This window comes from Neomonachus schauinslandi, chromosome 5, assembly GCF_002201575.2.
Source record: "Neomonachus schauinslandi chromosome 5, ASM220157v2, whole genome shotgun sequence".
NCBI lineage: Eukaryota > Metazoa > Chordata > Mammalia > Carnivora > Phocidae > Neomonachus > Neomonachus schauinslandi.
In genome coordinates, this window is record NC_058407.1 from 51,076,764 (window position 1) to 51,103,824 (window position 27,061).

General features: G+C 42.3%; 1 protein-coding gene across 2 annotated transcripts in view; it reads right to left on the minus strand.

Annotated features, from left to right (window-relative positions):
• TBC1D30 (TBC1 domain family member 30) overlaps positions 1–22,963 on the minus strand; it is a 36,912-nt gene extending 13,949 nt beyond the window's left edge. For both annotated transcript variants that reach the window (XM_044914770.1, XM_021678628.1), the window contains exons 1-8: positions 22,792–22,963; positions 19,045–19,106; positions 18,475–18,540; positions 16,739–16,864; positions 14,291–14,476; positions 9,441–9,609; positions 7,204–7,372; positions 3,157–3,262 (exon numbers count right to left, since the gene is read on the minus strand). In XM_044914770.1, coding sequence (XP_044770705.1) covers positions 3,157–3,262; positions 7,204–7,372; positions 9,441–9,609; positions 14,291–14,476; positions 16,739–16,864; positions 18,475–18,540; positions 19,045–19,106; positions 22,792–22,963 — 1,056 coding nt within the window. The remainder of the gene's footprint in view (positions 1–3,156; positions 3,263–7,203; positions 7,373–9,440; positions 9,610–14,290; positions 14,477–16,738; positions 16,865–18,474; positions 18,541–19,044; positions 19,107–22,791) is intronic.
• Positions 22,964–27,061: the final 4,098 nt, after the last annotated feature.

The following is a 27,061-nucleotide window of genomic DNA, read 5'->3' on the forward strand; positions in this document are numbered from 1 at the left end:
ACACACACGATCTCACGTGTGCAGGCACCACACACACACACACACACGATCTCACGTGTGCAGGAACCCCCACACATACACACACATACACAGAGCCTGACCAATGCCATCCTTGAAGGTAAAACCAATCATTATCTTCCTCAAGGAAGTCTTCTGACAGATACAAATGCGCAAAAATATTTGGAGACGTTAATATAGGGCCTAGAAAACTAGGCTGAAGCATTTTATTTACTGCAGTTAATAACAAGAAATCATTGAAGGCGTTACGAAGAACCACAAAATGACCCAAGCAGTGTGGACGATCACTCTGGCAGCAAAATGCCAATAGTATTAGAGCAGAGAGAATCTAGAAGGAGGGCCACCAACTGTGAGTGTTATTTAATTCAGCAAACATTTATTGAAAGAGAGAAGGCAGGAAACTAATCACAGACTCTCAACAGGTATTTGTTTAATGAAAAGTAATAAATTTATTGAGCAGCTCTGGTAAAAGGCAAAGTGCTAAGTGTTTATAAGCAAACCACAGTCCCTGTCCTCAAGGAGCTTAAAAATATCACTAAGGAAATAAGATGGTCTTCAATTAAGGTAGAATGTGATGGGGGCACCTGGGTGGCTCAGTCGTTAAGTGTCTGCCTTAGGCTCAGGTCATGATCCCAGCGTCCTGGGATCGAGCCCTGCATCGGGCTCCCTGCTCAGCCAGAAGCCTGCTTCTCCTTCTCCCTCTGCCCCTGCTTGTGTCCCTCTCTCGCTTTGTCTCTCTCTGTCAAATAAATAAATAAAATCTTTAAAAAAAAAAAAAAAAGGTAGAATGTGATAAATGCTCACGAGAGACATATAAAGAAAATGCCATGGTGATTCAGAGAAATGGGAGATGATTTTCGTTGAGACTCTCAGAGAATGTTCCACAAAGAAGATGGCATCTGAACTGGAACTCTTCAGGAGGAGGCAGGCCTTGAACATGTGGAGGTAGACGGGAAAGACTGAGCAGAGGGGTCACAGGGACAGAGGAGGCATATTCCCAGGGATTTCTGGGAGCACGGAAGACAGCTTGACCTGACTAGAATAAGTCAAGGGTACAAAACGGAGCAGCCATGGCTGAAAAGACAGGTTAACGCCAGACAGTCAAGAGCACTGGATGCTAAGCTGAGAAATCCATGCTTCATTTTGTAGGCAGTACGTGGAGGTAGCCACTGAAGTTTCATGAGGGAGGGAGAAGGGACGGTATCCCAAAGTCCTGCCTTGGGCATACGATTCAGGCAGTTCTGCAGGACACAGAAGACCCCATACGTGGAAAATGCCAAGCGTGGACCTCGCACCCAGAGCCCTGTTCAATAAAAGGTACCTCACTCTGAGAGAGAATGAGCGATGATGCCGCAATAGCCCCGGGATATGTGAGAAGAGTCGGGATCAGAGCATCGACGTCAGCGTCAGACAGACCCCTTCCTCCTCTAAGACAGGAAAGAAGGAAGAAGAGATGAGAATGCAAAGAAAAGCTGAAATAAAAAACACAAATGCTTAGGGAAGTTCTATCGGGTGGTCAACATTCTCAATGAGTCAGGTAGCTGTCTGCTAAAAATCAGGGATTCCGACAAGGAGCCAGAGACGCCAGGAAACGAACAGAGGAATAGAAACTCCCCGCTTCTCACGCCCTAAGTCAGGGTGGGTCTGAGTCTTTGTTTTCCAACCTGTTGACTGGGCCCGGCACCCAAACATGATCTCACGCATGGAACCCAACATAAGGATGAAAACTGAAACCCAGATAAAGGAGAGAGAAACCACAGAGAAAGAAGGAAACAAGGCCCAAGGACAGCGTTGGACAAGACCCACAGTGGGCAAGGGGAACAACCGGCAAAGGAATCAGGAGCATCAGAGGAAAATAAGGGTAAAATTATATTACAGAACCTAACAGAAGAGACAATGTTAACAAATTTGCTGTCTTTTCTATACTATCAATTTTAACACCTTCGTGAATACGATATTGAGATATAATAACATGCCAGAAAATAACAAAACCCTTCAACTCTTTCACATTAAAACTTACTACTAGTACATAGATCCCAGGGTCCTGGGATCGAGCCCTTCGCCGGGCTCCCTGCTCCCCGCTCCCTCTACACCACACCCCCACCCCACCGCGCTCGCTCTCTCCACCTCTCAAATAAATAAATAAAATCTTTTAAAAAAATACACAATAACAGTAGAAAATATGGGTAAAACAAACCAAAATGCTGATTAGAATAATCTCCTTTTGGGCGCCTGGGTGGCTCAGTTGGTTAAGCGACTGCCTTCAGTTCAGGTCATGATCCTGAAGTCCCAGGATCGAGTCCCCACATCGGGCTCCCTGCTCGGCAGGGAGTCTGCTTCTTTTTTTTTTTTTTTTTTTAAAGATTTTATTTTATTTTTTAGAGAGTAAGCGAGAGAGAAACAGCATGAGAAGGGGGAGGGTCGGAGGGAGAAGCAGGCTCCCCGCTGAGCCGGGAGCCCGATGTGGGACTCGATCCCAGGACTCCGGGATCATGACCTGAGCCGAAGGCAGACACTTAACCATCTGAGCCACCCAGGCGCCCAGGGAGTCTGCTTCTCCCTCTGACCCTCCCCTCTCTCTCTCTCTCAAATAAATAAATTAAATTAAATTAAAAGAATAAGCTCCTTTTTATCCTCAATTTCTCCCCCAAAATATTTATGTTGCCCCACAAGTCTCCCTTTAAAAGGTTAAAAATCAGATTCAGGGGTGCCTGAGTTGCTCAGTCAGCTGAGCATCTGACTGTTGATTTCAGCTCAGGTCATGACCTCAGGGTCCTGCGATCAAGTCCCCCCATCATGGCAGGCTCTCTGCTCAGTGGGGAGTCTGTTTGAGGATTCTCTCCCTCTGCCCCTCCTGTGCTCACACACTCTCTCTTTCTCTCAAAGAAATAAATAAATCTAAAAAAAAAATCAGATTCGAAAGTTTTGGGGATTTTTTTGGAGGTTGGACTTTTAAGCAACACAGCTTGAATGGAAGCATAACAAATATCCATTATTCATTTCTTCCTTCCTCTTGTGACATAGATAGATTCTGATCAAATTATATATAGACTCATGGTCAAGTGAACAACTAAATCTGAGGGCTGGCCAAACATATCTCCCCAGGTTCCCTGAGGTGGGGCCATGCTGCCCACTCACCTGCATGAGTTCGTGGCTTTCCAGAAGGTCATTCTCTAGCATCTCCTGGGTAAGGCGCCCCATGGTGCTATAGAATTCATCTGCTGTCTCACAGCATTCTATCTGCCTAGGTAAAGAAAGGACAGAAGAAGAAAATGTTTAAGACCCCCATGCTGTTTATCAGGTATATATTGCAGGTGCAAAAAAACAGCATGAGAAGGGGGAGGGTCGGAGGGAGAAGCAGGCTCCTCTTGCCATCAAAGTTAGCAATCAATCAACAAAAATCAAGTTAGCAATCAACAAAAATCACAATCCTAGGCACTTGCCTATGGCTTGGTCATAGTTTGCATGTCCTGGCTTGCAATTCTCTGCTATTCCCAAATAAACCCATTTTTGCTGATTTTTTTTAAAAATCACAATCCTGATACACAGTCTGCAAAAAAACACCAAAGGCAGCTTAGAGGTACTTATTACAGGGTGAGTTCCTATCTTTCCTATCTGCTCACCAGCCTCACAGCCCCACCTGTGGCATCTTTATTATTTTCCTGTGACACAGTCTACATCTCAGAATGCCCACCACCGATCAGAACTAAACTAACAAAATTGGGTACTGAAGAACAATTACCCCCTGTAAGGAATCTGGGGCTCTTCATCTGCAAAATGGTGATATCATTGATAGACTGAAACCAAACCACACAGGTGAAAGATGAGAAATACAACAACAAGAACTTTTCTGCCTATTTCATCATTCACAGGATGCTTTCACAGACAGAAATGTTTCAGTTCTTCTCCGGGCACCAAAGCCAGCTGGAAATTACACCCTGCTTCTTGCATTTGGTTCTACATGTAAATAAAGAAATCTGTCACCTGGCAACCTATAAGGCAGGTTAGACTTTCACCCTTCGTCTAGAAGGGGAAAAAAAGGAATAGTCTAAAGCAAAGAGCACCGTGGGCAGCTCTTCCCACCCACGGGTCCTGTCCCCGTGTTTTAATAAAACAGCCCTTCTGGCACAGAAAAACAAACAAATAAGTAAATAAATATGTATTTGAAAATAAAGCAAAAGTACTGTGTGTTTGTATTCTCTATTACAAAGTTCTTTGTACAGTAGGATAATTATGCCCATCAACCATAAGACATACACTTTGACATACAGTAATGTCAGGAGTGCTCTTCAATCCCACTGCCATTAAATGAAATAGACTGTTGAAGTGTTATTACAAAACTAGAGAGTGGCATGTGGGCATAATTGAAAAAGTGGTTAAGTTTACCCTGAAGGGTGAGGAAGGGAAATAATGCTTCAGATGAGTTCTGAAAAATATTCTCCAGGCTGACAAAGGAAGAAAAAACTTTCCAAAGACATGGATGCAGGAGACGGCAGGCCCTTTCCAGGTCCTGCATGGAGCTCCACGCAAACAAAGGCGGCCAGGAGGCCCGCATGGCAGGAGGGCAACGGCGAGAGGGAGGGTACAGAACTGCAGACAGCAGAGGGCACGTGCCTGCTGAGCCTCTTCGGGGCAAGAGTCACTGAAAGGCACTTCCCAGGGAGTGTGGGAACAGATGTGCCCTTGGCAAGGTTGGCTGGAGGTCCCGTGGCAAGTGTAGGGTATGACGGGGAGACCAGGGAGGAAACACCTCGCTGGGCCAGGATGCCATGTGAGGGAGCAAGGCAACGCAGAGCGTCAGAGGAGAAAGGATACAGGAGAGACGCCAGGGAAAGTGCGCCAAGAGGCCCCAGCTTACATATTCCCAAAGCACCCGTGGTGTGAGAAGAAGAAATGCCAAGTTGCAGGAGTAAGGGGAACAGAGAGGTCCCATGGATCTGTTGTTCATGATTTTTCCAGTGGAAAGTTTGTGGGCGAGGGATACAGACTCTGGAGTCAGAAAGATTAAGTCCCTAGCTCTGCGACTAATGAGCTATGTGACCATGAGCTAGTCAATTTACCCTCCTGGGGTAGCTTTCGCACTGGGAAAGGCAGGAGAAGAATCCTGCCTACTTCCCAGGGTTATGCGGAGAACCGAATGAGATCATGTGTTTAATCTGCCTGACATAATGATGGCACTGTAGGCTCTTGGGTGACCTGTGTTGGCTGCCCTTTCTTTCGTGTAACAAGTGGCATGCTCAAAACACGTAGAAGTGTAGTGAGCAAAGACGCTGAAACATTTAAAGTCCCACCAGTGTGATTCCTATATCCCCTGAACTTCATAAACAATACCTGTTTAGTATCAGTAGATTCACATTACTAAAAGTGCAGATTCTAGGGGCACCTGGCTGGCTCAGTCAGTGGTAGAGCGCGTGACTCTGGATCTTGGGGTTGTGGGTTTGAGCCCCACGTTAGTTGTAGAGACTACTTAAAAATAAAATCTTAAATAAGAAAAAAAGTGCAGATCCTAGAGCCAGGATATCTGGATTCAAAATCAGGCCCTTCCACTTACTGGGTGACCTTGGGCAATTCACTTAACTTCTCTGTGGCTCAGTTCCCACATCTGTAAAATGGGGGTGAGAACAGTACCTACCTCATAAAATGATGGCGAGGACTAAATGAGTTAGTTTCACATCTAGAGTGCTTAGAGCAATGCTGGTCCACAGTGTGACATCCCTGGGAAGACTAGACAAATAAATTCTGATCCTACACATAATGGATAGGGGGGAGTAAAACCAGAATCTCTTCTTTTCCTCCTGCCCCATAACTAAGAACTAGCACAAAGGTGACTGAAATGGACTCAGCACAAAGTAAAGTGCTACACTATTTTAATCCCATAAACTAGTTACCCAGTAACTAGCCTATCCCACCCACAGACACTATCAAAGTTCAAAGAGCTTCAGGCATAGAGTAGGTTGGAAATGTAGAGCTGCAGAAAGATCTCGTTATTGGGGGGGGGAATGAAAAGATAAGTAAACAGCGTGCCAAATCCCCAGTAGACTCATTTATTTGCCCAGCTCAAAAGCAGTGTACCATAAAACAAAAGCAAAGGAGATAGCTATGTGATGTTTTGAAATATTTATACACAATAATGATCTTTCTAAATCCCTGAATTGATAGTTGGTAGATCTTTCTTGCAAAAAAAGCATGAAATACTGCAAGTCTCCCAGGAAACAACTTATCATAAATAAAAAGGCTAGTTAAAAGGTTTTTGAAACAAAATACTGGCAGTGATTTATTAGTTTTCTGACATGTTGTCTATGAGTATCCACTCAAGTCATTTATAGCTCTAGGAAAGAAACATTAAAAACTTCTCTGCCTCTTAACTATAAAAATTTCATCCTAACGTCCCTTCCATTACCCAGAAGGTAGAATTTTAACATAATAGGCATAATATATTAGAGATGGGTGAAAATATCCTCCTTTTTACAGTCCTGCTACTGGTAACAAATGTAAGTAACATCTATGTGGTAATATGTTTGGTAGTAACAGATTTCATCACAGAATTAATGCTTGATGAAAGGAAAGAAGTTCCATGTGTTCTACTATTTTTTTTAAGTAGGATCCACACCCGAAGTGGGGCTTGAACTCACGACCCTGAGATCAAGAGTCGCATGCTCTACCAACTGAGCCAACCAGGTGCCCTCTGTGTGTTCTACTCTGGACTATGTACTAAGCACCACAGAGATACCTTATACATATTATCTCATTTAATTTTATCATGACCCTGAAGGACAGAACTAAATAAATACTAAGGATTCAAAAATCATCCAAATTGTGAATGTTAATCAACAAACACAGCTACTCCTCTCCGATCTTCCTCTTCTATCTCGTTCCTCGCCCTCCCCATCTTCCCAACTAGAGACTGGGGAGAGGCTGCAGAGTAAACTAGCCAGAACACTAGCACTGAGGAGGAGGAGATCTACAGACCTGGAAAAGCCTGCCCCCTTCCCCAACATAGATTCTATTTGCCCCCCAACAATCAAGAATCAGCCAACTAAGATTTCAGAAGGCTAAAGCAATTCAACTAAGTTCCCAACTTTCTCTATTGCTCCTACTTAAATATAGATGCTTTTCACATTAGAGCACAAAATTGCTTAAGGCCCTCCACACCACGGAACAGAACAAAATGGGGAAATCACTTACTCTCCCAATTTTGCCCAGATGGCCAGCGACACTCTCAAGATGATTTCTGAACCTTCAAAGAAGACTGAATCCCAGATCTTTAAGACTGTATGGTTAGGGAGGCATGTAGCAAAGAGAGTCAGAAACCACTGCATCGTGAAGACATTCGTAAGTGGGGGCTCGTATCCACCTGAAATAAAACAAACACTGTGTTTCTTCAGAACAGATGCTTTGCAAGATATAAAATAGCTTTGTTCAATCATCCATGTCCACCAAATATGTTACATTTCCTGGCTGATTTCTTTAGATCTCTAAATTCTGGTTCTTTCCTCCTTTTTCTCTTTCCTCTTTTTGGAAGAACATAGGTGTGTTTGATTAAAAAAAATCTCAATAAGGGATTTTCACAAATTCTTTATGATAGTTCAGAAATCTTTTTTTTTAAGATCTTATTTGACAGAGAGAGAGAGTGCGCGCGCACAACCAAGGGGAGCAGCAGGCAGAGGGAGAGGGAGAAGCAGGGAGCCCAGCCTGGGGCTCGATCCCAGGACCCTGAGGATCATGACCTGAGCCAAAGGCAGATGTTTAACTCACTGAGCCACCCAGGCGCCCTGATATTGCAGATATCTTAACCTAAAACTTAATTTGTCTCTACCGATTGTGCGGTGCTGAAAATTAAGGAGAATGTTCTCCCCACCAAAAACAGGATAAAAAGAAAGGATTTTGGCCTCTTAAAAGCAGAATCCAATTTTCAAAACCTCCTAAAGTCCACTTTTATTCAAATGCTGATGATAAAACATTGCTCATTACTTGTCTACTTCTTAAATTATGCCCAGCTCTCAGACCACAGTGGAATTAAACTAGAAATCATAACAGAAAGAGAGCTGGAAAAGCCTAAAGTATTTGGAGATAAAACAACATGAAATTTTAAAATATTGTGAACTAAACTACACATACAGCTCACACTGAAGTTTCTGAGTTCGCCAAAAACACAGAGCTCCCTCCTACTTCCCCTGATGGCATTAGCTATGTATTTTATGAAACATAAAAATGTAGATATTTAAACTGATCCTCCCTCTGAATTAGACTATGCATTTACCCAAGGATAAGCCAAAAGGGCTCTATTCTCCTGCACTCATTTTCTCTCTTCTTCCTCAAGAACAAAGGAGCATCGTTGTTCAGAGACTTAGAATCTGAGGGCAGTGCTTATGGGCAAGTGCAGGACATTTGGAGGAAAAAGTGGAGCCCGGGAAAGCATGTCTGACGTGGGACAGGCAGTGTATCTGGACGCATTATGAAATCCCCACAGGTGCACAGTGACACTGAGCAACCAAAGTAAAGGAGATTCAAATGGCTGAGAAGGAAATGCTGACAGACACCCAGGCGTCACTAAAATTTCCAGGGTCCTATAATTACCGATTAGGTCCTCACATCCTTTCATATTTTCCCAGATTTAAATGCACGGGTGGGGAACTGGCAACCATTTACAGGAAACACAACAGACTTCATTATTCTTCCTGGTACCCTGCACCTAGCCAGGCAAGTGCAGGCAGTGGGTACAACCACAGCCGTGAGCTCGGGCGCTTCAGCAGGCTGGGCGATGCCCACCAGAAAGCAGCGACTTGGGGCCGCTTGCAGAGCAGAGTCTCCATCCCTGCCTCAATCCAGGGCTCCGAAGCTACCTGGAGGTCCCGGGGAGCCCTTCTCCAGAAAGAGCTGAGCCATCCATCTCCAGTAAATCTAAATACCCTTACCATGGATAGATAAAAGGAGCACTGAACATTTTAATCCGAAAGACTGTTGGTTTATCTCCTAGAACTTAAGGAAGATGTGTATTCCTCTCTCCACAGGCTCCATGGTTCAGGGAAAACCACAGTCTGTGCGAAATTGTACTGTTGCTCAGCTTTAAAGAACTCCTGTGGGTTGGTACCAGCTGAGAGCAGTTTAACTAGATGGTAAGACATGGATTCCACTCTTCATCCAGAGTGCACTATATCATTTTAGGTGTCAATCCGGGATTGGTAAAGTATTCGGTTCTTGATGGACTTCCCAACCAGGACCACTCGGAGGTTCAACATGTGGCCCTATGATGTTTTTCAGTTGTGTTTTTGTTCTCTAACCACCTATTTCATTGCACCAAATGCTCATTAACAGAAATACCTGAAAACAAGTATTTCTGCTCAAGGTTTAGGCTCAGGTGTACTGTGGAATCAGGGAAGTAAAATATTTTCAAAGGTGTAACAGCACTGAGTCATCACTACCTCCACTTTCCTTGTTTGCAGTTCTCTGAAGAGTATCCAGGTGCTGAGATAATTCGGGGAGCTTCAGTCTCAAGAGATCTCTGAAGACAGCCATATCCACAGACAAAGCCCGGAGATTATTGACAAAATAGCTTTCAGGGAGTACCTTATCAATAAGGTAAATCATAATCTGAAGAAAAAGATAAAGAGTAAGATTGCTTCCTAAAAACTGGGATCCCCACATGTCCTAAATAGAAGGAACATATTCAAAAACGCAGTTAGCCAAAGCACACCATCCTTCCAATGTGTCAGTACCAAATGTTCTGAACTTTCAAGGCTCATCTCCATGCCAGGTAAGGAGTGGCATAATTATTAAAGTAACTCAGACCCATAGTCCACTGCTGTCTAAAGTTTCTAGATGGGCCACTAGATCTGAGTTCAGCCCCTAAGGAGCTGTGCTGGCAAACCCTCAGCCTCACTCAGAAGTGATGAAGCACATGCCCCATCAGCAGCCAGCGGGAATCCCAACACTGGCTCCCTGACGTCAGCAGTTTCACAACCTTCTTATGAAAACCAAGAGCTGAACCATCATAAACCCCCCCAACGAAAGCAAGTCTCGAGATGCACTTAGAATAACCCAGTTAATAGAACTGGGAGCGGCTTTTGATCCACTTTCCTCTCCCAGGTGAATGCAACAAGGGTTTTGTTTGAACACATGGTACTTTCAAAATCTGGCTTTCTTTCGTAAGATTGTCTCACAAGTTCTTCAAATTACTACTTTCATTCTTACTTTTTAAATTTGCGTTACCTTTGCTAAGAGGTCAAGAACCACAAGAATGACCCAGCAAAACACAAGAATTCTATATGTCAATCTCTGGTCCTTCCCCTGTCAGCTCATATCCTCTGCTGTGTTCCTCCCTCCCTAGAAGACCACTCCCTCCCCAGAGCACAGGAAAAACAAAATTAAGAATAAAATCATAGCTGGCCCTATATGATGGTCTCACATTTTAATTTTCAGTCTAACACAAAACTCTATTTTCCAAGAAAATTATCTCCCAGACCTGACAAGGGCCCATCTTTCCCTCATCTCTGGCTTGTAATTTCTACTTTTTAGGGCCATTGTTTTGACTAAGTCAATAAGGGCTGGGCCGTACTCTTGAGAGGGTCCCTCTGAGACCTTTATTACAAGACTTGGCAGGTGGAGCTTAGCAATAAAAGGAGTACAGTATATTCCATCTGTGTGGAGAAAGGAGGTCCTGAGTGTAATGTTAGGTATGTCACTCCACCCACTAATATATTTTGAAGACCACACATTAGATCTTAAAAAAAAAAAAAGTTAGGATAAATAATTGCAATAGAGCAAAAATAGTCTCTTCAACAAATGGTGCTGGAACAATTGGACATCCACATGCCAAAAAATAAATCTAGACACAAACCTTACACCTTTCACAAAAAAAAAAAAATTCACTCAAAAGAGATCGCAGACCTAAATGTAAAGTGCAAAACTGTAAATCTCTCAGAAGGTAACAAAGCCTAGATGACCCTGGGAATGGTGATGACTTCTTAGATGCAACAGCAAGGATACAATCCATGAGAGAAATCACTGGTAAGCTAGACTTCAAAATTAAAAACTTCGGTTTTGTGAAAGACAATGTCAAGGGAATGAGAGGGCAAGCCACAGACTGGGAGAAAATATTTGCGAAAGACATAGCTGATAAAAAACTGTTATCCAAAATACACAAAGAATTCTTAAAACTCAAGGTAAAATAATGTGACTAAAAATGGGCCAAACACTTTAACAGGTACTTGGCCAAAGATGTATTCAGATGGGATATAAGTATATGAAAAGATCCTTCACATCATATGTCATCAGGGAAATTCAAATTAAAATGAGATACCACAGCACACAACTATTAGAATGGCCAAAATCTGGAATGTTCACAATCCCAAAAGCTGACAAGGATGTGGAGCAACAGGAACTCTTACACATTGTTGGGGGAATGCAAAACTGTACAGCCACTATGGAAGACAGTTTGGTGGTTTCTTACAAAACTAAATATACTCTTACCATATCAACCAGCGATCACACTCATTGGTATTTACCCAAAGAAGCTGAAAACTCACGTCCACACAAAAACCTGTGCACAGATGTTCATAGCAGCTTTATTCATATTTGCCAAAACTTGGAAGCAACAGAGATGTCCCTCGGTAGGTGAATGGATAAACAAACTATGCACATCCAGACAATGGAGTATTTATTCAGCACTAAAAATAAATGAGTCACCAAGCCATGAAAAGACAGGAAGGAACCTTAAATGCATACTACAAAGTGAAAGAAGCCAATCTGAAAAGGCTACATACTGTATGATTCCAACCATTATGTGACATTCTGGATAGGGCAAGACTGTAGAGATGGCAAAAAGATCAGTGTTTGCCAGGGTGGAAGGGCAGGGGGGATGACCAGGCAGAGCACAGAGGATTGTTAGGGTAGTAAACACACTCTGTATGAATATTGTAACGATAAAGACATGTCACTAAACATTTGTCTAACCCACAGAATGTACAACACCAAGGGTGAATCCTAATGTAAACTATGCACTTTAGGTGATTATGACATGTTGATATAGGTTCATGGAATGTAACAAATGTACCTTTAGTGGGGGATGTTGATAGTGGGGGAAGCTGTACATGTGTGGGGGCAGGAGGCATATGGAAAATCTCTGTACCTTCCTCTCAATTTTGCTGTGAACCTGAAACTGCTCTAAAAAAAAATTATGTATTTTTTTTAAAGTAAATAATGGGGCCTCAATGTTTTAACAAATAGTTAAAAACAGTTACTAAGAAAAAAACAGTAAGTGCTGAAAGGCACACAAAATGGTTTACCTACTTCTGAAATAAATTATATATTTGCCTAATATTTAAAACTTGCAGGGGGAAAAACAGCTGCTGAAAAACATTGACCCCCGATATTTTCCTTTGCATCTGAAGTGATTCTTCATGAATCCAATCTTCCTCTGCATATTCAATGTCTAACCACAAAATTCCGAAATGACGATGATGTCATTTCATTTCACAGAGTTCATTTTCTTAGAAGCAGAATATAAATATTCAGTTCCTCAGCTTTATCTCATCTATCTTTTTTATGTGAATTTTTAGTTTCTCAGGGGTTTCTTTCATGATTTGATTGGCATGTATGTCCCCTCCCCCAGATCTCTCCACCTCACTCCTAACCCGAATTGCTTATTCCAACTTCTCAACAGTTCTCATTTTATAGTCACAGAAATTACATCTGAAAAGAAAAAAATCGACTAAAGCTGATAGACTGAGTAAAAAAAAGGCTTAATAAAAAACGTTTTAAACTCATGTATTTGATTTGTCACTGGCTCCCCCTCCCCCACTTTATTTGATGAACAAGTAGTTTCAGAGCTGTTTTCCTTAAGTACAGGAATGGAAGAAAGGAAAGGGTGAATACAGATTTAGACTAGGTCAGGCTGGGTTTATAATTAATTCCACCATGATGCACATGAAACCAGGAGGAACATTTGTTTTTCCGTATGACATTAGTCAGTGACTGGGACTATCACTAAGGTATTTACCACAATCAAATATAAGGCTGGGGTTGGGGGAGGCTCTTGAATACCAATCAATACCATCCCACCCATCACAAAGCATTGCAACCAACAGCAGTTTGAGGGTTCAAATATGAATTAGCAACCCCATATTGCCCCAAACTCATAAGGAAGTAGCCATCCTGTGCATGTGAAATGCTTCATTTCTCATAAAGATTATTTCTGGTGACTCACGGACTCACATTCCAATTTATAAGCTTAAATTGCTTGTAACCCATCTCAAAGTGTTTCCAGAATGGTTTTACTAATAAAGCTTCCAGGCATCGAAGATTAAAAGATAATAAAATATAATTCACTTCCATAACCTTTCTCCATGCAAATACCTTCCATCATATACATGCACTCTCAGCTTACCTCCTCCATACCTCCCCCCGTCTATGAAATAGTAAAGCAACCCAGTAAGAAGATCCAACCAGAATTAAACATAACTTGTGGAGTAGGCAGCTTCTAACAGGACACCCTGTGACTTCCGCCTCTTGGTAGTCACATCCTTATATAAGCCCTTCCCCTTGAGTAAGAGCTGGACCTAGTGACTGGCTTCTAATGAACAGAATATGGCAAAAATGATGGAATGTAACTTCTGATTAGGTCACAAATCTGCAACTTAATCTCTCCTACTTTGCTCACTCTCTTTTACTCTCTTACTCACTCTGAGGGATGCCAGCCACCTTGTTGTAAGATGGAGATATGGCAAAGAACTAAAAAAGGTCTCCAGCCAACAGCCAGCCAGGAACTTAGGTCCTTGGTCTGGCCACGTGTGAGGAATTAAGTCTTGCCAACAACCACATGAACTTGGAAGTGAATGCTGTCCCCAACTGAGCCTTCAGATGAGGCTGCAGACCCAGCCAACAGTTTGGGTGCCACAACAATAGGACTTTGAGCCAGCTAAGGTGCACCCAGATTCCTGACTCAAAGAAACTGTGAGGTAAACCATGTTTGCTATTTTAAGTAGCTAATTCGTTACAAGCCATGCATAATTAACACAATTAGTATTCAACTTGCTTTAAAAATGTGATGCTTTATAAATGGGGCCAAAAACATAATCATTCTCCTCACATCTGGCAGCTACATGAGTCCGTCACTTGACCTGGCTTTAACATGGGGGAAATGCTGATTCTGGGTCATTACAAAGGTGCAGCAAACACCTTGGAAGGGGGTGGGACATCAAGAAAGAGGAATTACAGCTCCAGTATTTCACTCTCAGAAGAATTTCAACTGCTCTCTTCAGAGCCTCATACTCACTTTCAGTGCATCCCCTTCATTGCCTTCCACTACTTCCAGAATTAGAGCGGCCAGGATGTTAAAGCCTTGGCAGTACCCAACATTCTTGTTCCATCGGGCATAGGCCAACAGGACCCGTTTTAACACAACCCTGTCCTGCTCAGCCTCCTGGCCACAGTAAGAACTGCAGCCTGTGCGGTGAAGGTCCTGAAGAAGGCAAACAATATCTTTTTTTTAATGGCTCCTTATATTCTCTCCAAAAAATGACTTTAATTATAACTCTGCCTCAGCATTAAACAGAATCAGATTATCAGCATGGATTTTAGTTTTTAAAAATGTTTATGTACTCTATACACATGGGCGAAAACAATTTTTTGAATTTTCTTTTTCCTAATGTTTTCTAATATGCTAAGATACATTTTTTTTTCCAGTTTTATTGAGATTAGTGGACTTGAACATTGTCAAGGGGAACTTTAGTCAGGCAAATTTTTTAAACTTCTTTATAATTTTCTGTTAAAATTTAAAGTGTTTCCAGAATTAATACAAAAATGACTCAGAATTAACAAAAATTATAGTTCTATATAAATTGACAGTTTAATACTATGTCTCAGATAAAACAAGAGTCATTTCAACACATGTAGGGTAGATACTAACATTATTCCTTTCTCTGAAACACGATGTAATCCCCAGCTATCAAAACTCTAAATAATATCAAGGAGAAACCATCCAGATTCCAGCCAGTCTGGGCCTGGAATTCATATCACGGGTCTGAAGGTGATGTGATGTTAAGGCAAACAGTGACAATAAGAACCCATCATTTCCAGTGAGCTACTGAAAAGACATTTTTAAAGAGACAGCACTAATTATCTTTCAAACGAGAGGTTATTAACTGGAAATCTCCCTAAATACTTTCATCATCTTGGAAAGAACGATAGGCTTCTTTGTGCTGTGTTACCTTATTAGCAACACTCACCCTGGATCAGTTAGGTATCCCGAGGTACATGCAGGTGAATGACAGAAGGGAAGGGGAAAAAAAGGTCTCCAGTTGCCAGCATTTATTTTAAATCCTTAGCACTGCATCTAAATGGTATGGTAAAAATGTAAATTCCAGCTATGAGCTGTTGTTGGGAAGGCACCTACAAAGAACCTCCTCTCTGCGGACCAGAAGAATTGAAAGAAAAATTGCCATTGAGTACATATCATATCAGTTCAGGAATCAGTTAATGTTGATGGTGTCAAACTGGATCAAAGAAAAAAACTGGCAATATGTTAAAAAAAAAAAAAAAAAAAGCAAAAATGCAATCTGTACTGTAGAGAGACAGGAAAATCATTCTGTCCAAGACAGAAAAATCTATCCAAATTGTTTTATAAATTTGTATAAAAAATACAGAAACATCTCTTGCGCTTTAATATTTAATGAGGGCAATATATATAATTTAATAACTAAGCAGAGTCTATGATTTTCAGAAGCTAATGTCATTTTACTGACACAGCATTCACTTCAATGAGAAAAATGAAAGATCCTCTTAACATGATTGTTATAAAATGTATACCGCTTTAACTCACAACTTAAAGAGAAAATATTTCAAATATGGAATACTTCATCTCTGAGAAATATTCTGAAATCCCAAATAAACAGCTGAAATATGGACAGTGCCCAGGCTTTTAAAACATACAAAATAGAATTTCATCATTGTTTTTAATATTTGTCTGAAACGGACCAAGTTAGGTCACAAAGTATCTCCTTTCAGTTAGTACTTCTTCATGGAAAAAGTATCTTCAAATCTGTCAAAACCTTAACCAAATTTTGGTGGCCAAAATTTATGAGAGACAACTTCCGTTTTAAAACCCCAGCCTAGCCTTACAGTGTAATGAACTCATATAAAATCAAAAGCCATGTGCTAGAGGCTTATGTAAGAGAACAAGAGTGGGATCAAATTGAATCAGCAACCTTGGCTTTTGGCAACAGGCCCTAATCAATTGTAATAATCCCAGTAGGCAAATCACAGCTGCCGCCACAGCTGGCTTGAACCCTTGACCATCTGGTTTTAAGTAGACCCATCAATCTATCTTCATAAATTGGCAGTTAAGAAATTATCAAAGACCCTAATAAGAACCCAATTATTCTAATATGAAATATACTTAACTTTAAATTTCCCAACCTGTAACTTTTATGTAAAAATCCAGCTAACAGCACTGACCCATGCTAAAGAATCAATCTCCTATCAAGTGAGCAAGATAAATAAATAGAATATGAATAGGAACATTTTCTTCTTACTGCCAACATGCAAATTTATGAAAACAAGACATAGTCAAAGTTCCCATTAAAAGGCTGTTAACTAATGGAATAAGAAAGTAGAAAATATACGGACATTCAGACCATAAGGTTTGATCCTCTGTCCAGGGAACATCTGGCTCCTAGAAACCTCCTTTTAAGTCAGGACAACAGGCCAAACTCAGGGGCCTTACCTTGACTATCTGAATTCCCATCGAGTCATCATCAGGATTACTCCTTTCATTGAAAGTGAAGCGCATGGTTTTGTCCCAATCAATAGCTATACTGTGCAAATAATGATCTGCCAAGGTCAACCAAACCTAAAATATTAAGAGATAAAGAAGAATGCTAATGTAAAATATATAATTTCACCTTTCTTTGTTAAAAAATAGTTATTGCATCTAACAAGAAAATGGGAACTGATCCTAGACCAAATAGAGTCCACAAGTAGAAATCAACTTTTCATTGAAATATCTGCTATACTGAATTGCACCAATTAGGGTCTTTCATTTATTCTTTCCATTAATATTTGCTGAGTTCCTACTATGCACCAAGCAATGATTCAGCCATTAGGGATATTGTTAAGAAAAAAAAAAAATCTTCAACTCTCATTTCAGTTCACTGGATTAGCTATATTATCTTCTGAGCTTGTTATATTTGGCTCAGAATTGCTCTCTGTACTTGGAAATTCATGGAGAATGGGTCTTTTTTCACCATGAAGCAGACTCTGCCTTTAAATCGTCCTTCAATCTCTATCACACACACAAAACTGACAGATGGGGTCCCATAATGAATAACTTTTTTAGAAGAGTCACTGGATATTTTTATTCCTTTGATTACTTTATCCTGAAAAGCTGTTTCTGTAAGATTTTTAATGTATATTTTTAGGAATGCCAATGTTCAAATTCTAAGGGTATTAAGACTAGGTTTATAAATTAATATACTAAGAAAGCATTTCGAGATTTAGTATTTGAACATACTTCAGCAGGAATAACACTGATCAATATCCCCAGCCAGATTTTTCCCCCAAGCATCAGAATCGCATACCTTATATTCAATCTAACAGGAATCCATGTCAACTCAGCCTTCAAAATATATCTAGACTGTGACCCCTTTTCTCCATCTCCACTACTGCAACCCTGATCCACCTCTTACCTGAATTATCCCAAGTCTTCCATTGATCTCCCTGCTTCTGCCCTTGTCCATCATATTATCAAGCCAGAGAGGCCCATTTAAAACATAAGTTTTATCATGTTACTCCCCAGCTCAAAACAACCCAATGCTTCCCATCTCAGACTGGGCAAAGGTCCTACTATGGCCTATAAGGTCTACATGATCTGCCATCCCCTTACTCCCATCACCTTTACCTCTATGACCCTCTCTCCAATTGCTTTCCCTTTTGTTCACTGTGCTTCAGTCACCCCGGCCTCTTGCTTTTGCTTGCACACTCCTGAGATGCTCTCACTAGAGGGTGTTTCCTCTGTTTGGAGTGCTCTTCCCCCAGGTAGCTGCCTCTCCAGCTGCTCACCTTCATCAGGGCCCCATTCAAATGTCACCTTGCTATTTAAAATTCCACCTCCTTACCTCCATTCCCCCACCCCCACCCGGCTCTCCTCATTTCTTTCTCTGCTTTATTTTTATGCATGGCACTTATCACCATCTGACATACTTTATACTGTACTCATTGTAAACTCCATGAGGACAAAAACCTTGGTCTGTTTTTTTATCCTCCCACTCCTGTATCCTCAGTACCTGGAACTGAACTTGGCACAGAATCGATAATCAATAAATGCTTATTAAATGAATTAATAATGAAGAGAGACAGCTTCCAAATTACTAAATCTAGAATATTCTTTTGGACATTTCAGACATTTTAAAGAGGAACAGAGTGCTGATCCTTTTGTATTTTAGCCCTCTGAATCCTCCTTACCTTTCTCCTCCATTCCTTTGGTATTCCTGTTGATAGTCTGGCAACTGCCTTGAGAGCATCATACCACTAGGAACACAGAAGAAACATTGGCAAAGTGATAATATTGACCTGGATAAGCACTTTTCAACCTTTTTCCTATTTTGACATCCAGAGAGTATGATAAAATTTGTACAGCACACTGAGGTAAACAGAGCTTCTTTCAGCCAGGCTCCAAGGGCTGCCCAACCCCAACCTTAGGCACTCAATACACTTGGGACCCATGTGCACACACAATGGTTGGGAAGCTCTAGTTCAGAAACAAAAACATGTATTACAGATTCAAAATAATAGATATTCGGTTTTTTTAATTTTTTTTCACACTTGCACCATTAATAGCAAGTACAAAATTTTTTGTTGCAGGTATAAACCCAGGCCACTTGTAGGCTCGTAAGTTAATTTATCTATAATTTTTAAAATGGACTCACCTTATGTGTCAAAGTATACACTAATTGTCCTACTTTGAGAATATATCTTAGTGTACCTTGTAGATACCCCCAAATAAGAGTATTTTCAAAAACCAAAAATAGTTACCTGCTGAAAACCATTTTGACCTAAAGATGGCTCAAGAGTGAACTTCAACTTTGTGTCAACTCCTAAAAGAAAAATATGTAACTGTTATTTTGGAAGAAAATAACAAGTTAGATCAAAAATAAAAGTAAAAATTAACGTGATTCTACTGAATCATCATAAAATTTTAAAACATATTTTTACTAAATTTTAGTCAATTTTGCTAAAATAAAAGGTAATAATACTGATTTCTAAAATAGAAAAATATCCCAGGGCCACTAGAATAGAGCTTATCACATAGAATGGTGGCTTCCACAGTGGTCTGGAGTAGTGTAAAAAAAACCAAAAACATGACACCACAGACTTGGAGTCATTCAGATCCCCCACTCAACTTTAGTTCCTAGTGTCAAACAAATTATTTAACTTGTCTCAGTCTCAATTCTTTTTTTTCTTTTTTTTGAGAGAGAGAGGACATGGGGGGGCAAGGGGCAGAGGGAGAGACTCTTACATAGGCTCCATGCCCAGAGCAGAGCCCAGGCGGGTCTGGATCTCAGGACCATGAGATCATGACCTGAGCCGAAACCAAGAGTCGGTGGCTTAACCGACTGAGCCACCCAGGTGCCCCTCAATTCTTTATCTTTAAAATGAAGATAATATCTATCTCAGTAGATTGTTGTGACGTTTAACTATTAATGATCCAGCAGAGTATAATTAATATTTATGAAACTTAGGAAGAGAATTCTCTACTTACAGAATTTGTTTTCTAAGACATTTGCATGGACTAAGTCTATGAAGGAAACTTCAGTGAAATATTAAAAGTTATAAAAATAATATCACTGTCACACTACATCAAAAACTAATGATGTATGGTGATTAACATAATAAAAAAATGAAGAAAAAAAGGAAAAAAATAATATCACTGGCTTCTCACTTGTGGAATAATCCATGTTAACAATCTTATTTGGAGATTTTCATGTTATCTTAAAATTCTGTCATGATACACTTGCTCATTGAAGATAAAACAGTTGGTGTGTTTAATCATAGACTACAAGCTAAAAATATAACTGAGCTCTAATTCCAAGTTGTCTACAACTTTAAATAAACTTCTTTGATTCCAATCCCAAATCTAAGGAAGAGAAGAAAATAAATAGGAGAGGGGCGCCTGGGTGGCTCAGTCGTTAAGCATCTGCCTTCAGCTCAGGTCATGATCCCAGGGTCCTGGGATCGAGCCCCGCATCGAGCCCCGCATCGAGCCCCGCATCGAGTCCCGCATCGGGCTCCCTGCTCAGCGGGAAGCCTGCTTCTCCCTCTCCTGCTCCGCCCTGCTTGTGTTCCCTCTCTGGCTGTCTCTTTCTTTGTCAAATAAATAAAATCTTAAAAAAAAAAAAAGAAAAGAAATAGAATATATCAAGACAATGTGTTTATAATATAAAGACTATATGCTATATTCATATTGGGCTTTTATTCAGAATCCCACGTTAGAAGTATGTGCCGTTGTTCCTGAAGTGAAATTACATGACAATTTTTATTCCCATGTGAATTTTATTAAAATAATATAATCAAATCTGAAAATGATATATGTTCTTTTTCTATAATCGCAAAATCAATTAAATCATATTTCAGGTCACTTTTTTAAAGACTTATTGCTTAAAAGTTCAAGGATCAAGATATACCAAACATTATTAATAGCATTTCAGTTTTACAATTTATGATTGTTAATTATGACAATATGTTTGCTTCTAAGATGTTGATTGCAGAGTAGGCATACTGAAACCCTCCCCCACAACTTCCACTGCTTGGGAGTTGGTATGTAGATAGAAACGATCTTCAGAATTTAAAATTACAATAATAAAGTAGACTTGTCCTTTTTAAAAACATATATATATGGAGTCAAGAAGCTGGAAAGAGATGTGTATGATTTGCCCAAGCCCATGACAGTATGCAGATGCCCTTCTTGGGAGTCCTGTTAGAGTACTATGAATACAAGAGTTGGGTCCTAGATTTCTAAAGTCAAGCTGTGGTACAGAATCCCAGGCATCCAATCAATGCCCTGATAGGTCTTTTCAAGGCTTCAGGGCCACAAGCATATTCTGCCTAAATAGATTAGATTTCCTTCCCCAAGGGTATATCAAGCACCCCTGCAAATTCTCATCTGAGATGGTTTAAATGAAGTCCTGCCTCAGTGCAGAGCAATGACACAATGGCCACATGATTGCCTCCAGCTGGAGCGAATGATTTAAGGCACTATGAGAAACACTTTGTTGTAAGGCTGCTGTCCAGATGCGGGGTGCTGAACGGAGGAGCATATCGTCATGACTTTTGCTTTATTGTAACAAAGGCAAGAAATTCGGTCCCGCGCTGACTTATTTCAACTGACCTAAAAGCTCTGGATTCCCTGTCTGTATGACCGAATATGCTCCCTTGGCTTTTTCAGAACACCTGCTGGGCATCCGGTGCTGAAAACCGGCTGGGGTTAGTCTAAACTATTTTCTCATGATCTAAAATGAGTCACAGGATTTAACTGGAATTGATCATTCACCACCTGCATGCGATTGCTGAAATCAGGTCATTTTCTCCTCTTTTCTTCTAACTAAGGGAGGGGAGAAGGTTTATGTTTCATCTGCTAGTCACGGCTGTTCTGGATTCAGAAATACAAAACACTTTTAACGTGGAAAGGAGATTTTTTTTAAGGATAAAGTAAGATGGTGAATAAATACTACAGTCTCTGCAATTAGACACTTCCTTGGGGAGAAAAACAAAGAAACCACAAGGTTCGTAAAGGCAGTCACGCCTTCCACCCTTTACGGTTCCGCGCCTTGTCAGATTCTCTCCAGCAGCCTCAGGATAGCAGGTCCCCGATGGCGCTGGGAGGCAGGGGCTGGAGAAGGACAAACTCGCCTGGAACCCCGCTGGTGCCACGCTGGGGACAAGCGAGCGGCGCTAAGCACCGATGAGAGTGCAGCCGGCTCCCTCTGAGGCCACCCCTTGCCAGAAAGCTCTCTGCCCAGGCGCCCGCGCCAGAGCCGGGCCCATAAAACCCCAGGGACGGATGCTGGGTGGTGGAGCAGACTCGGAGTTATGCAGCCTAGAGAAGAAGGGATGTGTAAACACAAGCTAGCGGCATAAAGGGCCTAGCCTAGCACGCAAGGACTTTGGCTCTAAGAAAGAACCTCTACTTGCAAGAGTGTTTCCTACCCGCTCCCCACACGGACACACAAATTAAGAGGCTCCAGGCGAGCTGACCCTGGCACGCCGCACAGACCCTCAGGAAAATGCACCCGATTTTTCCTTCGCAGCCGCTGCCTTCCCCTCCGTCCCCAAGTATCAAACCTGTGCCTTTCTCCACCTCACACACCTCTTTCAAGATCTGGCTTCCTGTGAGCCCGCAGCACAATTGGCTGCGCGGCCTCTGGTAGCCTGGGTAGCCGCCCGCACTGCCACAGCACGCGCACAAGGCCGAGCGCATCGCTCGTCAGCGGCTCCCGGCACAAACAGGGCTAGACCCGCACAGGCCGCGGGGTCGGGACCCTCCGGCAGGAGCCGGCGGCAGCGGGTCCTCCCAGCCTTGGGAGGCCGCTGCCCGCGCCCAGGCCTTCGTCCGCTCTCTTCCCTCCCAGACCGACTCAGCCCCGCCTGTGCGGAGCCGCAGTACCCCGCACCGAGCGGCCTGCGAGCGCTCCCCGGCCTAGGCGGAGTGCAACTGAGGCAGAGACACCAGCTCCGGGCGCCACGCTACTTTCCAGTGCCCCATCTGCAGCCCCGGGTCCTCACCCGGCTCCAGGGTGCAGAGCAGCCGGGGCGCGGTCCGAGAAATGCAGCTGCGCTTTTTGAGCACATTGCTCAGGATGGTGCCCACGCCTCCGCCGCCGCCGCCGCCGCCACCCTGCCGCTTCAGGCATCTCCCTCCGCGCCTCAGGGAGCCGGTCAGCTTGTCCTGCCGCATTCAAGAGCGCCCCGGGCTCCGGCGCGGCCACCGTCCGCCTGGGTCCCCGCAGCCCCGCCGGCGTAGCCGCTTCTCGTGCCGGACTTGGCGAGTCCGCTTAGTCGAGGGCCCCTCCGGAGCAGCGAATGTGCGGCCGGCGGTCGGGGGTCGCTGGAGCCGCCGAGCGCGGGGCGGTCGGCAGGCATCTGCACTGCGGAGCCTGCACGGCTGAGGCAGGAGAGGGCTTGGGGCGGGGAAGAGGGCGGGAGCGAGCGAGCGCGCGGGAGACGAAGGCGGTACTCCCGCCCCCAATCCCGGCGTCACTGTGCGCAGGCGGGGCGGCCCTAGCTCCCCAGCGCCCGGCGGGCTCCTGCCACCTGCGCCCGGGAGTGGCAGAGCGGCGGAGCCTGGAACCCCCGGAGCCTGGGAACTGGAGAGCAGCCGGGTGAACAACTGCGCCCGGGGACCAGAAGCAGCGGGAGATTTCTGTGCTTTTCCCAAGATCTGGGAGGGGCTGAGGAGGCGGGGGGGGGGGGAGTCTCACGTGCAGAACATCAGAGAGATGCAAGTGCCCACCTAACCAAACAGCGTCAGAAGGGACAGTTAGCAGACCGAAGGACGAATCTGAAGCGTGGCGGAGAAGCTGGCAGATGGTGAAGCACAAGCTTCATCCCAAATTGAGTTAAACTCTTTCCTAGCAGCTCAGAGAGGCATGGAAAACACGTTAAAAATAATAATACTGGTTGTTTCTCTTGGAAGAATAAGACTTCAAGAAAAAAAGTGTTCAAATTTAAAAGCAGTGTTTTTTTAAAGTGCTTCCTCATCTCTCCAGCCGGAGACTTAAGTAGTTTAGAACCATTAACTATCATTACTGTTTAAAAAAAAAAAAAGTCATTCTTTCGATGGACATTAACCAATCGAATATTAATCATAAAAATGAATGAGGAATAAGGAAGGAAAGGATGTGGAAGGAAACAGACATTTGTATTTGCTAATATTTAGAAAAGGAACACTACATGGATAAGTCAAAACTAAAAAGTATATGGGAGGGAACTGTGGAAGAAAGAGGAATGGAAAACAGGTCTTCTGGATGTGCCTTATATAGTTTTGACTCTGGAATAGCATATTAATAAAAAGAAAAATGAAAAACAAATTAACCTAACTGAATATCTTGTTGATAACACAAAAATACAGAAAAAAATTAAGAAGTTGCTTTAAATTACAGTATTATGACTGTACATCAATGGTGATTATATTCTAAGGGCAAATAGAGCTGCAAAGAAATCTTAAATGTCAATAAGTAGCATTATTGTTATGATACTGATTTTTTTAATTCTTACGTACACTACAGGATGAAGCAAATAATTATGTTAATGTCAAAAGGAACCAAGATCTTTTCAGTGTGACAGAAAATACAAGTGTACAAAGAAGTTAAGGTTTTTTAAATCCTGCAATATTATATTTAAATTGGAAATACTAGTATGAGCTCATCTCTTTTTTCTTTTTTTTTAAATGTCTCCAGACATTGTCAAATGTCTTTAATTTTCTTTTTTTTAAAGATTTTATTTATTTATTTGAGAGAAAGAGAGCACAAGTGGGGATAGGGGCACTATCTAGGAGAGGGCGGAAGAGAGGGAGAAGACTCCCTGCTGAGCAGGGAGCCCTGGGTGAGGGGGGAGTGGAGAGGCTTGATCCCAGGACCCTGAGATCATGACCTGAGCCAAATGCAGCCGCTTAATGGACTGAGCCACCCAGGTGCCCTCTTTTTTTTTTTTTTTTTTTCAAAACTACATACACAGTTGATCCTTGAACACGGAACAAAGGGGAGTTAGGGGTGTAAACCTTCCCCCCGCCACAGTGGAAAATTTGCAAATAAATTTTGACCTTCCAAAAACCTTACTAATAGCCTACTATTCACCAGAACCCTTACCAGTAACATAGTCAATTAACTCATATTTGGATGGGGCGCCTGGCTGGCTCAGTTCGTAGAGTATGCGACTCTTGGTCCTGAGTTCCATGTTGAGTATAGAGCTTACTTTAAAAAAAAAATTAATTCCTGAAGTGCTTGGGTGGCTCAGTCGGTTGAGCGGGGACTCTTGGTTTTGGCTCAGGTATGATCTTGAGGTCTTGGGATCTGCTAGGCAGTGTTGGGGTCCATGCTCAGCCCAGAGTCTGCTTCAGATTCTCTCTCCTTCTCCCCCTCTGCTCCTCCCCCAGCCCATACGCTCTCTAAAATAAATAAATAAATAAAATCTTTTAAAAAATTAATTGCTATGCAAACTTTTGGGGCACCTGGCTGGCTCAGTTGGTAGACCATGTGACTCTTGATCTCAGTGTAGTGAGTTTGAGCCCCACATTGGGTGTAGATAGTACTTAAAAATAAAAAAATAAAAAAACACTTTGGTATGTTATATGTATTATATATGTATTCTTACAATAAAGCTAGAGAAAAAAATCTTAATCATACAGAAGAGAAAATGTATTTACAGTACTTCTCAAAAAAAAAAATCCACTTATAAATGGACCCATGCAGTTCAAACCCATGTTGTTCAAGGGTCAACTGTATACCCACTAAGTAGGTTTAGAACTAAGGATAACCCAACAGCAATGAATACCTGCAGCACCCAGGTTGTGGTCTCCAAAAACCATTCCCTGCTAAAAAGAACCAGGGCTCCTTTGAAGTGTGACTGATGCCAGGTCTGAGCCAGAAAAAAGTGTAAGATGAGCCTGAACCATTTTGATGAGCTAAGGAAGTAAGGAAGTGCTCCAAGACTAATGGGGTCATGTCAAAAGGACATAAGAGCCACATGAATAGGCTACTATTGGCGAAAGATGGAAAATTTTGAGCATCAAAAACAATGGCTGCTATTGATTGAAAAGTATTGAATATTTTTTAATTGCATTCCTAATGAGACTCTGAAAGAGCTAGAAAAGAAGTCATTCCTATGACTCTGGCATACTTATTTGGTAATCAGTAACTTCTGGGCTTTGTGAAGTAGCCCAGAATTTGAGGACAATGTCAGAATTGACACAACTCTAAGCATGAAATATACATTTCATATATAAGAATCTGTTACAATGAGATTATTAATCTGCAAAAGTAAACCTGGCTCAGACGGGATATATAAGCTACTCAGTCACGCCTGCCCCACCAGAGGAAAAGTGCTTTGAAAAGTCTATACTCTGCCTCGTCACTTGAGAAGATGAACTCATTGTTTAACCTGGTCATGATTTACTGCTTGGCTTAGATTTCCCAACATTTTACACCAAGCTCAGGTACAAAAATCTATCCTTCATCAGCCTGATGATTTCATAGTTTCAGTACATGTTCATTTCTTTAGCTTTCTCTTAATTTTAATAAGATGTCCATTGACTATTCCAGCTTATCTCAGCTGTGCTGAGAACAATAACAGAAAGAGAACTGATGTTTGGCGTTGGCCAATTTTTTAGAGGGCACCAGAGGCCCTTGGGGGTGAAGATGGTGATTAACGGCCAGAATCAAAGGAAGAGAACTGCAAAGAGAGGGAAAATCCAAGAAAACAAGCTGGTGTCTGCATGCACAGTCTCGTCTTCCAGAGCTCTCATCTACTCAAACCTTAGAGGGTTTTGTGTTCTCTTTTAACAAGAGAAGCTATTCACACTCCGTTTCCAGCACTGGGCCAGCAGGAAAGACAGCCTCAGCAGCCAAGAGGAGGAGCAATGCTCTACAATAGTGCCTCTGAAGGGGAAAGGACATCCAGCTCCCACAGCTGGCTGACATATGCCACTCAGAACCGTCCCCCCCCCTCCCCCCGGCTCTGACTCCATGCTCACCAAGCAAACATTGAACATCATCTGACTTCCCATAGATTCTGCTGCAAAGGAGAGAATGTACAGACCGGTTAACAGTACAGTCAATACCCCTGAATTCGCTCAACTCTCAGGGAGCTGAGAAAATCGAATTTCTGGACCGCCAAAGCAGAATCTAGACCCTAGATTGCCAAGCCACCTAGATGTGTCATGGCTGACAAAAAGCCCTCTCCTTGAAACTCTTCTTCAGGTACTTTTTTTGCCATTAGTAACAGAGGCTTGTTGATAAAAACCTCAGATTTATCACAAGGAAAAACTGACTCTTCAAAA